This window comes from Acipenser ruthenus, chromosome 29, assembly GCF_902713425.1.
Source record: "Acipenser ruthenus chromosome 29, fAciRut3.2 maternal haplotype, whole genome shotgun sequence".
NCBI classification, from domain to species: Eukaryota; Metazoa; Chordata; class Actinopteri; order Acipenseriformes; family Acipenseridae; genus Acipenser; species Acipenser ruthenus.
This window is the reverse complement of record NC_081217.1, coordinates 1,878,220-1,890,785: the sequence shown is the minus strand read 5'-3', so window position 1 is coordinate 1,890,785 and position 12,566 is coordinate 1,878,220. Positions and strand designations below refer to the sequence as shown.

General features: G+C 42.7%; 1 protein-coding gene across 4 annotated transcripts; it reads left to right on the top strand.

Moving 5' to 3' along the window:
* The first annotated feature begins 620 nt into the window (after positions 1-620).
* Positions 621-11,483, top strand: LOC131702157 (CMP-N-acetylneuraminate-beta-galactosamide-alpha-2,3-sialyltransferase 2-like). Of its 4 annotated transcripts, XM_059004335.1 has the most exons (8): positions 4,058-4,116; positions 7,327-7,426; positions 7,873-8,670; positions 9,148-9,341; positions 9,536-9,715; positions 10,342-10,387; positions 10,771-10,890; positions 11,141-11,483. In XM_059004335.1, exons 3-8 carry the CDS (start codon positions 8,353-8,355, stop codon positions 11,351-11,353), a joined length of 1,071 nt encoding a protein of 356 aa, XP_058860318.1. In that variant the 5' UTR covers positions 4,058-4,116; positions 7,327-7,426; positions 7,873-8,352; the 3' UTR covers positions 11,354-11,483. The 4 variants fall into 4 exon arrangements, with proteins under 4 accessions (XP_058860316.1, XP_058860315.1, XP_058860318.1 ...); XM_059004333.1 differs by lacking the exons at positions 4,058-4,116; positions 7,327-7,426 and adding an exon at positions 621-747; XM_059004332.1 differs by lacking the exon at positions 7,327-7,426 and having other exon boundaries at positions 3,996-4,116.
* Positions 11,484-12,566: the final 1,083 nt, after the last annotated feature.

The window sequence follows — 12,566 nt, the reverse complement described above, 5'->3', positions numbered from 1 at the left end:
TTTTTAACTATGCAGCTGGCAAAGTGACTGCATGCTAAGTGCAATGCAAGTACATGAGCTGCTGTGCTGTTAGACTTATGATTGATATAACACAGTGCTGGCAGCGTCTGTGCATTTGTTAGCTTTGGGAGTTGGTTTAAATTAAAACGTTTATTGCTGCAGCTTCAGAATATGCCTAGACTGTAAAAGGGTGGTTTTTACAATGCTTAGACCTCCTGAAATGAATTTAAGTAAGGCTGCATTTAATTAAGGCTATCTAATTCAGAAGAAAGCCATGATAAGAGAAGCAGGCAGGCGAGGATCTGCATGGAGTTAATGTGCACATGACCGTCACCAGTGTTTGAAACACAATCTCAGGCATGACTGTACAAGCAGGTTAGAATTCCCCTTTTTATATGATCGTTTAGAGTTGACTGCGGGGGTTTAGGTAATTTACCATGAATAAGGCAGAGCATGAAGTGTTTCAAGCTGTGCTCATCCACATCCTAATATGCAAACTATTTTAAAACACGTTGCATACTGTTAGTGTTACCCTATAGGACAACTCTGCTATATAAACTCACATCCTCTGCTCCACCTCTTAGAGAGGGAGAAATGTACCGACAACCCACTTGTTTCACGTCATTTTATAATCCAAACCATCTTGGAAAGCTTATTTTCACTTCACAATAGCTGGCGAGAGGGCAGACAGGACTGAGTGGAGCAATCACTGGGAGTAACAGATTTTCTTATGCCAAGACAGATAAGGTACAGTTACTTGCTTGCTTGCTTTCATTTCTTTTTTTTCTGTTTCAATATTAATCCCATTTCAATTGATTTTTTTCCATCCGAGTGCTTTCTGAGAACACCAAAGTATGGCGTTTGATTGAAATGCTAATGAATTTAAAACTCAAACAGCTGACGTTTCAAGGAAAGAGGTCTGTTTCCTGTGCATTTGCTACTCTCCTGAGAGGGTAATGTAGTGCTGAACATTTGTTAGAGCTGCAGGGGATGTCTCCTCTTGGTTTGGTGGCTATAGTTTCACTTCTGGGAGAGGAAGATGGGAGACTTCAACATGTAGAATGTAGCCGTTCTTGAAGAAAAGTAAGTCTTGCTCTTTTGAAGCTAGCAGAAGAAACGCTGATGAAGTCCTGTCGTTAACAGGTTTGGTTAAGTCCTGAGGTTTGAAATTAGTAAAGAAATATATAGATTTTTTGCTTAAGGTACTTCTTGGTTAATACACTGCTTTGTTCAGTATCGCTGTGAGCTGTGGATAACGGACTAATGAAGCCTGTAGGAGGCCCTGTGAAGTGAACAGCTCTGTAATCTGTGAGTAACAACTTCTTTCTGTCTGTTTTAAATACTTGATTAGCTGTTCTTGCGTGCAGTGGGATTGGTATAGACTGCCTTATGTCCATACAAGGCAATGTAGCTGGCCTAGTGGGACACTTTTAGGGCCCATTAAAAAGGTACAGGAACATAAAGGGTTAAGGGTGTTGCAGGCATCATGTTAGTACATCTAAACAATTCATACCTGAGATCAAGGATTCCTTTTCATTAACTGTCACACTTCAATTCAATACTTGAGGTTGTTTGTGCTACCAGACAAAGGACATTTGTATTGTTTGATTTTCTTTTACATGTATTTAATTGTTATCGTTTTTGCTGACCCTGAAGACTCCACTGTAGCTCTATCTTGTAGTTGTGCCTCTTACTTTAGCCTGTGGTTTAGCCACCCAGTGCCAGCTCCCTGTCTGCTGCACTGACCACTTCTCAGTTACAACTAAAACAAGGCTGTCCCCCAGCTGGGACTGAAAGATTACCCGGGAGGATCTTGGAAACTCCTCATGAAAACAGGCTCGCCAGCCAGACACTCAATGAGTGATTTCATCTGCAAGAGAGCATGAAGCAGAATTCCTGAGCCCAGCATTCCAACGCTTTCCAGTCTCTACTTTTACAACATGAAGCAGGAGCTGAAAACTCCAGCTTAATAGTCACATTTTGCCCTGATTTATCTTTTAAGTAAAGCTCTTGGGTTGTGAATGGGCTAATTCTACCACCTTGCATGTTAAATCCTGTCCTAATGCAATAGATGAGTGCACAGTTTCTGGTTAAAGTGTGTATTCTGTATATCATACTAAACATATTAAGATGACACTGAAAACTGCTGTTTGTGTTTTTCTCAGTAGTTTTGCTCCATTGACTCTGCTGTTAGCGCCTGGTGGGGTGGCTCACATAAGCTCTTCAGTTTGATTTTCCTCACCAAGTTTGAAAAGCATCTGCAGTAGTTATCACCCATTGTTTTGTGGGACCCCACTGTGCCTCTAAGGATAATTCCATGGCTGGTAGTGACTTTTTTCCTGTGAGAGATGTAGCAGGCTGATTGAAAGCTGTTTAATGTGTTTAAAGAGGCTGTGTGGTCCAGTGGTCAAAGAAAAGGGCTTGTAACCAGGAGGTGCCCGGTTCAAATCCCATCTCAGCCACTGACTCATTGTGTGACCCTGAGCAAGTCATTTAACCTCCTTGTGCTCCGTCTTTCGGGTGAGACGTAATTGTAAGTGACTCTGCAGCTGATGCATAGTTCACACACCCTAGCCTCTGTAAGTCGCCTTGGATAAAGGCGTCTGCTAAATAAACAAATAATAATAATAAATAATAATAATGTGCATGTGTGCTTTCTGAGCCCCAGCTAAAGGATCTACTGCTGCAACAAAACTACAGAAGAGAATTAAACACATGTGCTAACAACATTCAGCCAGCTGCAGCAGCCCACAGTTTAGAAAATCAAGCATGTTTATTTGGAGGTTGTTTTGTAAGCATTTCCTGTCAATTCTCTTGCTGTTTTATCTGCCAGCGCAGCACATATCAAATATCCTTCAAGCAAGCAGCTGGTGTTGTTTGCATGCATATTAACAGCTGTCACAACATGTCGGTGTCCCATGATTGTAGATTTGGGGGATGGGGTAGGAAGAATCCCTCTCTTCTCTCTCTCACAGTCATACAGTAATGAATGTTGATTTAGAAGCTGTATCTATGTTCTGTGATGCTCCAGTTCCTACAAGATATCTCGATCAAACAGTGGTCTTTTTTAAAGTTGTATCATGTTGTATAGTACTGCTCATAACTGACAACTTTAACCTTTTGAAATCCTGCAGCTTTATTTCTGCTTGCTTTACTTGAACCCAGATCCGTGGTGTCAGTGAGTCAAGCTTTCAGACGCAGGAAGCACCACACCCAATCTAGTTTTAACATTTGATAAACGTTAACTGAAGTGTCAATGAACCGCTTTGATATGACCGGTCTATTCTATGTTAGTTAGCAGGTCAGCCTCTTCCTGAAGATGCCCATTCTCACAATAGTGTCACAATATTCTTACCCCCCCAAGCTGAACCTTAACACCCGGGGATATTGGATCTTCCATAAAGATACCCATAGCATTCACCAGAACACAGACTGCTTTTGTTTCAATGTAGAGCCTGGTATATAGTTTACAGATATCTAGCATGAGATCTGGAGGCTGACATGCACTCTGATTAAAGTGAAAGGCTGCAGTGACTGTCCCAATTACAGACATTTCCATCGCCCACACCGGTGCCTCTTGGCCCCACACTTGGATTTGTCACTGTAGCATGTGGGTCCGGTGAGTGTTCTCTAAAGAAAAGGAGCCAGGAAGGTTCAGTCATTCCCGCAATGGCAAATCAAGCCATTTTAGGGAGTACTGCTGTGAAGGCTGACTGTAAAAGGATCTAGCTCAGGAGTGTCCAGCTGAAGGAAAACAGATGCTGGGTTTGAGTAGAGGGTGGGCGAGGAGTTAATGAGTGGTTTAAATCAAGCTGAGACCAGAGTCAGGGGGAGAACTCTAGATGTGACACGTTCTGAGAAAAGTCTTAGTTTCTGGATCTCGCTTTACAACAGCATGACCAGCTCCCAGTAAATAGATTCATTCTGAACAGCTTCATCACTTCACAGACTGTCTGAAGAGAGGAGGGGGTGGGGTCTAACGGAGGTGGGGGGAGGAGCTTCTCAGATCCAGACAGCAGGGCAGCACAGCACACCACTATAGCTTTATTATTCTAGTTAACGTGACACACAGTACAGGAGCGCACTGGATATTCACTTCACCTTCTTTCTAGCTGTGTAAGTACTTATTTTAAGTTTTTGGTTTGTTTTGTTTTGTTTTGTTTTTTTGCATGTTCTTTGCTGTGTGTAAAAGGTTCAAAGAATCTAAAGCTGTTGTTGGTTGCAGAATACTTCCTAATTTTAAATGAACAAAAAATATACACATACTGTTAATGCTTAAGATTATTCAGCCCAAAACTGTAGAATAAGTGGCAGAATTATCCAGCAATTGCTATTACCGGATGCTAGCGTTAACTGGATTAGTTCTAACCCCAATTTAGGTTATCTGAGTTGGGTTTAACATTGTCAAGTAAAAACAAAAACTATTGTGCTATTGAACTGACGGTATTGTTGGCTTTATTTAATGAAGCTCTGCATCACATTCCAGAATAGCAAACTTCATTTTATTCATAAAAAACTCCTTTCCAAATCCGGTAACTTATTTTAAACCTCAGTGATATGGGCCCAGTTTCTTACTAATTTAGAAGTACATGGCATATTGTAACAGAGGCAGTTTCTTTTTGTTTTGTATCCTCTGTGCAGCTTTCTAGCAGTGTGTGTTCGGCTCTTGGCTGTTGAATAATCTCCATTGCATTTCAGCTTCTCACGTATATTTTTAAATGTTTAAATATTAACAAAAAAAAAAAAAACTGTTGCTACTATCTGGTCTTTTCTCTGAATTTTCATAAAGAGTAGTTGCTCAGTTTCGCACCACTCCGCAGTTAACAGATAAGACCATTAACCCAACTGCGTATAGCCACATAGCATTATTATAATATTTTTTGTCCTCTCTGGGTACTTTTTGTGTGTAAAACTGTAATAGGTTTGTGGCTGGGTTACCTAGGCTTGAAGTTACATGTAAACATACCGAAGTACAGTTTACGATCCAGTCTTACTGATGAAGCTCCATGGAGACAGTCCTGCGTTGGCATTTAGTTCCAGCACCCCTATGGCATGGAATAGTCTGGACCAGAGTTTCCAGGATACGATAGTAGATCAGATACATAACCCAAATGAATCAGCTAAACGTAGAACAATGACATGTATTTTAATGAGCAGGTTCCAAGAATGATGGAAGTGTGAATGTTTCTGATCCCAGACTGAATGTATGATGATGTCTTTTAGAGATGTGTTGTTTTTAATGATGTGACATCACTGCTGTCTGTTGCTGGTCATCTTTCCAGGACACTCTTGTAAACGAGGGCTCGTCTCAATGGGTTTGTTCCTGGTTAAAAGATGAATGAATAAATGGTCGCTGGTTCACACTCCGGAACATTTGCAGTAAGAACGTTCTCACCAGCATTATTTGAAAGGATACGTTCTGGGACAGGGAGAGGAGCTCCTGCTTCAGGGCAGGTATTATGTCCATGCAAAATAAGAGCTGTAGAACTCATGCAAGCCCACATGGTGAGAAAGCTTCTGAAACTTCCTAAAATACCCAATTTGTTGACCCCATTTTTCTCTATGTGACGGGGAAGGGATGTCCTAAAAAGATAACGTTGATGTTTAAATAACTTCCTCTTAACAGGAGATCTCCTCTTCCGAGATTTACTATAAAGGGGTGTTGCATTTTTAAAAACTATATTTTCTAAAAACTTAACGAGCTGATTGTGAACTTTGTACCCTGTACTCATCTGTGCACGTCCTTGGTTTGAGATAACAACAGTGATAATGACCATATCCAAACAGCCTAACTGGAAAACAAACTCAACATCCCCATGTCGTGCTTCTACTGCCCAAACTGCAGCATTAAACTAGCTTTAGGTTTGATTTTATTACGACGTTGTTGTTTTAAGGCTAGACCGCCGCATTTCCAGTACACTGCGCTGTATCATTCAGCAATGCCCCCGAAAAAAAAAAGATGAACATTTGTATTGTTTTAATTGGTCACGCTGACAGAAAATGTCACTTGTTGGAAAATAAGTAACAGCTGCCAAATGAAATATTCATAGGGGAATATCGGGTTGATCTCAAAAACAATGATCTCGTGGCTCAAGTGGCTCCACCCTGGAAATCACATCAGCTGAGGCCTGCACTGGAAAAAGATAACAATTCAATCAGGAGCCCATTTCATTTTGAGATTCGAAACAAGATTTACCTTGGCAGCAGGTTCAAACAGACCACTCTTCCTGGATGAGCTGGTCTGTGCAAGCTGGCATGTCTACTGTGTTTAATCAAGGACAGCCTGAACTGGGTTCAGTTCTTTACTCTAGTGAAGGTGTTATCTATTTCTTTTGAATGCTGAAGGCCTTTGCTCCTGTTTTCAAGGCAGGGATGGAAATAAGACTCCCAACTGCATAGCCGTTTCACCCATTCCAGATTGTAATATGGGTTTGATTAGCCCCAGTGTATAGGTAACAAGCTCAGGTGTGTCTCATTGAACACAGTAAAACCAGGAATGGATCAAACTGCTATGCACTTCTGTGTGGTTAAGTTTCTGTTTGCTTTTTTTATTTTCTTTTTTTTAATACAATACAGTAATACACTCTGACTCAAATCTCTTCAACTTTAAGGTGATAATGCTTACCTTTATCCATCATGTGATTTCTTCCTCTAGCTAATCAGCTTGTGGCAGAATAATGTAAATTATCCATTAGAATTTTTTGCACTTTGCAGTTTTGACTCCCCCCTTAAAGGTCATTGATGCAATTCCAACCTTAAGCCATGTGGGGTCGCATGTACACAACAAAGAGAGAAAGGAGAAAGGGGTCTGGTCAAGAAAAACAACCTCATATCCTTTTCCCAAACACAGAGTAATATACAGGGAGGCAAACAATGCATTAAAATCCAGATAATGAGGACTGATCTACTCGTGCAAACCACAAGCACACTGGTGTTCCAAAGCTCATTAGCTTACATTGGGTATGTCTTATATTGATTGGTCCCTTTCTAATGCCACATTCCTCTGCAGCCACTGTCTTCCCCTATCAGGTTAGAGCGTTATAATGGAAGCAGTGCAGTTGAACTGCAGTCTGGGACACTTTGCTGCTAGTTGTTGGACACAATGCAGGCAGAGCCCTTTCATGATAGTCAGCTGCTTTATCTGGATCAGCTGAAAGTCAGCTGGTTGCTCTGAATTATCGCAGGCTGACCTCTTGGCTCTGCAGGTCCTGCAGTAGTCTCTGAGTCTGCAAGCTGCATTCCACGCCTAAGACCAGGGCCTTGGCATGCGGTCCCGGCCACTCCACTGGGGCGCTTGTAATCTCCCTGTCTGTCTCTGTTCTGAAGGCACTTCACTTAGGCTGGCTCCAGTGCTGCAGAGCAGCTCTGTTAAACAGCAGAGGAGCAGGATGTATATTGATTCACATCTCAGAGACGCAGGAGAGGGGTAGGTTTACATGCATTATCGCTCTCTGGTTGGAATGCTGAAAGGCATTAGAATATTAAACTTGTTCAGTTCTGCATGCATGATGTGTTTTCCGACGGGACTCTGTGTTATTTACAACAAATGTTTGATCCATATGTTAAAATAAAGAAGCAGGATAGTAACTTTGTAACTCCCTTTTAATTTGAGATCCCCATACAGACATTGCATCATAGGCAGGGAAGCACGCTTGGAACAGGCTGTACTGTAGCTGAACCACTATAATCTGATGTTTGTTTAATTGATTCCACTTCCACTGTGGTAAACTGACTACCGGGGGCAGATGAGACTTCAGTTAGTCCACATTAAGTGATTTTTTTATGAGAGGAATTAGTAAACTCTAATGAATTGACAAAGTAAATGCATTTGGAATTGGCCTCTAACATTTTTCCATATCTTTGTTTTTTTAGGAGCAAGCAGGAACCTGTGTTTTTTGCCTTTCGATTGAACTCAAGATGATGAAATTCTGAGGAACTGAACCAACGACAAGAAAGAAAAACAACATTTTGCTTTTTTTTTTTTTTTTTTTTTCCATTTCCTTTTTCTTTTGAAACAACATGTGCAGATGTAACAATATCCGCACTAGCCAAGCAGCATGTTTACTGTGCCTTTTTAAAAATACATTGATAAACAAACAGAGCAAGAACGTTATCATAGTCCAAGGTGCCAGACAGATCGAATGAAGCTGCTCTGCATGTTTTTGTTTTTAATCCCAGGCAATGACAATCATTAACTGTTCACTGATTTTTTAACAAAGGGGCTGTTGTTATCACTGGCACTGTTGAAAACACATTTGAAAGGTGGTTTTTGAATACAGGAGAAACACCTTTGCCCTTGACAGCGTGTCCCCTGGTGCATCCCTAGGACTGGCCAGGGGCCCTCGCACCACCATGCACTGCAAGAGGAGAATGTGCTCCGGCCTGGCCATCTTTCTCCTGACCGCGGCTCTCATTGTGGTCTACATGCAAATGAACCACTACAATTTCATAGTGCACACAGACAGCACCCATATTAAAGAACTTTTATCTGAGAGCAACCAAACTTTCACCACAGTCCCCCCAGAGAGCCCCCGAGCCTGCAGCTGCACCAAGTGCATCTCTGAGAAGGGCGTGTCAGACTGGTTCGATAAGCGCTTCAACTCCAGCACACAGCCGCTGCTCACTGCCAAAGATGACAATCTCCCTCAGCCTGCCCTGAGCTGGTGGCTGGTAAGTAGGTTGTGTTTTCACAGGCATCAGATCACTGTAAACCTGCAGTACTTTGGAAGCACCTGGTTGACCAAGCTTTAGTGCCATGTGAAACAGAGTGGAATTCACAACAAAGACAGAGCCAGGCTTATTGAACATTGATGCTGTTCAGTGCTGCTACACTTGTTTAAACAAGTTTCCTAGGAGCCGCTGAAGAAGAAGTGTTATCCAGGCCCCAGCTTGAACAAGCAAGCCATCAGTAATTCTGCGGTAACACTTTACATGAAGTGTCTAACTACTGTGCATTTACATACTTAATTACACACCATTACAATGCTATTCTGCACAGTTACAATGTACTTAATGTGTATATCTTTTTGTACAATATAACCCTAATCCCCCTAACCCTCATGCAATTATGTGCTTACACATAAAGTGTTAAGTTCTTGCTACAGAAACATGAAAGTAGTTTTTTTTTTTTTCTTTTTTCTCCTCTAGGCTTTGCAGCAATCCCACATAGATGTGAAAGTAAATGAAGTGGTAGCTGAGGTGTTTGCTGTGCTGCCTGGGACAGACCAGGACATGACGGGCGACCCATCCCAGTGCAGGAGATGTGCCGTGGTGGGCAACTCGGGAAACTTGCGGGGATCCCTTTACGGCAATTTGATCGATTCCCACGATGTTGTGATGAGGTAGGTTGTGCTGGTTAGGATACAGGAAGGAATGCTGTTAAGATATTAAAGTGGGAAATGCAATGTCTCGCGCATACGTGGTTGAACCTTAAAAAGAGTAAGAAACGGGGTTTTAAAAAAAAATTGATGAACCCCCCCCCGGGATCGCTGCAGCACTCCCCCTCGTCTCACTCTAACTCTGTCACTTCATTCAGGATGAACAAAGCTGTAACCAGCGGGTTTGAGTCGGACGTGGGGCGCAAGACAACGCACCACTTCTTGTACCCAGAGAGTGCCATTGATCTCCCAGCTGACGTCCATCTGGTCCTTGTGCCCTTTAAAACACTGGACCTGCAGTGGATTGCAAGCGCACTTTCAACCGGACAGATAACCAAGTAAGCCAGCAACGAGAGCCAGATACCCAGCTTGAAAATCCTCGCGTCAAGAATACATGCGGGCCACGCTTACATTTGAGCTGCTTCTTGATTCTACACCTACCTCTGCTGAAACCACTTAACCACACTCCACAGGGCTTTGCACAGACTTCTTTTAGAACACATTATCCCACACGCTCTGCAGACCTGTCCGAGATGATTTAGCAGTAACCTTGTCAGGGGGGGTATTTTACTCACACTGACATATTCCACACACAAAGGTGTGAGGGAAATTCCGGTTTGAGGAATCGATAAGGTATAGAACGGTGCAGTTCAGGGCTGATTGTCCGGACTTCGATTCCAAACCTGTCCTGGTGTATGCAGTGCACTACTCAGCCCTCCAGCATAGGTATTTACAGAACGGCACAATATTCCTTTACGGTACAGGGGTTTCTTGATTGGGAATGCCACATTAACAATTCTCAGTAACAATCAGATTATCTGAACAGAAGTGACTTTACAGCGGGGGGCGGGGGACTGGTCCTGAAAACGATAGTGAGGTTTTTACTCTAGTGAATCCTCTTCCTTGCTCGATATGGACACCATCCACTGCAGCCCTTGAAATGTGTTTTGTATTCCCTCTCTAGGACGTACATGGAAGTCAAACAGTTTATCAAGGCTGACAAAGACAAGGTAAGGGGAAGATTTCAGGAAGCGCTTTGGGAGAGCAGTAGCCATGGTCAATTCCAGAAGAGAAAGTCATGCTCTATACACTTCTGCGTTCAATTTGACACCACTGGGCTAGATTCTCAAAGCCATTTACTTCAGATCGTCATTAGCATGATTTGTTTCACATAGTAAAAACTCACCTCATAAGAAACCAAACCAGAAACAGATAACTTGGGCATTTCAGAAATGCCAAAAACGTTTTTGTTTTTTTTTTGGATTTGGAGTAAATAAGCTTTGAGAATCAATCCTGTTGTGTTTGCTTCTTTTGCGCTGCTGAATAATGTGTTCATTAGTTGCTGACAATGAAATAATCCAGGAAGCGAATGGTCTCCCCTTCTGATCTGCAGGTGATGGTAATCAGCCCAGCCTTCTTGAAATATGTCAATAACAAATGGACAGAGCATCATGGGAGATATCCTTCCACCGGCATGCTGGCGGTGATATTTGCACTGCACACCTGTGACGAGGTGAGTCCCAACCAAACCTTAATCTGTTAGGAAATGCAATAGGCATTGCTCATGCTTCCAAAGCAATCCTTCACTGACCCGAGAGAGGGTCCTACCCTGTGGCATCAGTAATGAGTTGGGGTTGGGGTCTGGGAGATTACAGAAGCAGTTCTGAGTAAATGATTACTTTACCGGATTTCATTCTGTGACGGCGTACGCTTGGAACATTAAGCTCACCGCACACCATGCCTGCTTTGTCTCCCTGTGGTAGGTGTCCGTGTTCGGCTACGGCGCCGACGTCAATGGGAACTGGCACCACTACTGGGAAGAAAACAAATACGCCAGCGCTTTCCGGAAAACGGGAGTTCACAGCGCCGACTTTGAGACTGAAACCCTCAGGAAGCTGGTTGAAGAAGGAAAAATCAGACTGTATACTCCAGAACGAACCGCACGTCCAATCAATAAATACATTCAAAAGACATAAGCCAAAACAGCAGGGGAAGTGCAGAACTCCTCATGGACCGTTCTTTCACTACTACAGACTGTAAGCTATGGGAGGACTTGAACCCCAACTGTGGAAAACTGAAGAAATGACTTTTTTTTTTTTTTTTTTTTTTTTTTAAATAAAAATGACAAAATGACTACGCTGCTCTATTTGAAATGAAAGCAAACTCAGCGCTTTCTCTGTAATAGACCCAAAAAGAGGCTTTCTTTGTTTTACTTTCAAAAGACACTTGATCTTCATGGCTGTGTGCATTGTGATTGTGTCAGAGACTACTCTCTCAAGGGGCTGGTTCACACTGCGCTAGCGCTTCTCAACAGCGTGCAGTCCGTACCTGCTTTGTCTGTGAAGACTGGTGGTGCACATGGCTGTTTAAATGCTCAGCATGGACTCTGCTTTGATAAATCCTGTGGTGTAACCCTGTGAGGCAGGGATGGCAGAATGTTTTACTCCCTACACGAGTGAAGAATTTTTCTTATACGCTGACCGCCCAAGAAATGTGATCCCCTTGTCTACAATGTGGGCTAATTTATTTTCGATCACGTGTCATGTGATCCGTTACACCTATACAAGCTGTGTGAGAGTTGTGTGCAACAATCATGAGAAAGCAGAAGGATCCACAGTGAGTTCACACTCTGTCTATCGCCAAGACCACCATGAAAACCACGACTGGAATACACAAACCCGGTCTCAATACGTGACACAAAATCACAGTACCACGTCTTAGTTACAATTATTTAACATATTATCAAACTAGATAACTGGTCATTATACTGCCAAGTACGTCAACACATTATTTTTGATTTTGGTGATCCCCTGAAACGAGCTGTAAAATGACCCTAATGTCATGTGTCTAGCTTATCCTCCCCCCCCCCCCCCCCCCCCCCACATGGGGAAAAGCAAATGTGCTTAAAAGTAAATCAAGACTAGCATTTTTACCACCTTCAGACACATTCTCACCATGAGTGGCTGCGTGGAACCTGTTTCACAATCACCTAGTAATGTTATCTGTAATCAGCACCAAATGGAGGAACCACGCTCCAACTGCAGCTGAAATGACCCAAAAGCATTTCCTCCGAACAGCCCTAATGCTGCCACAGAGGAATCTGCCATGCAGTTCAGAGTGTCGTGTCAGTGAGATATTCAGAGACCCAGGGCGCTGCTGGGGGAAGGAAATAAGTCAGATCTGAACGTT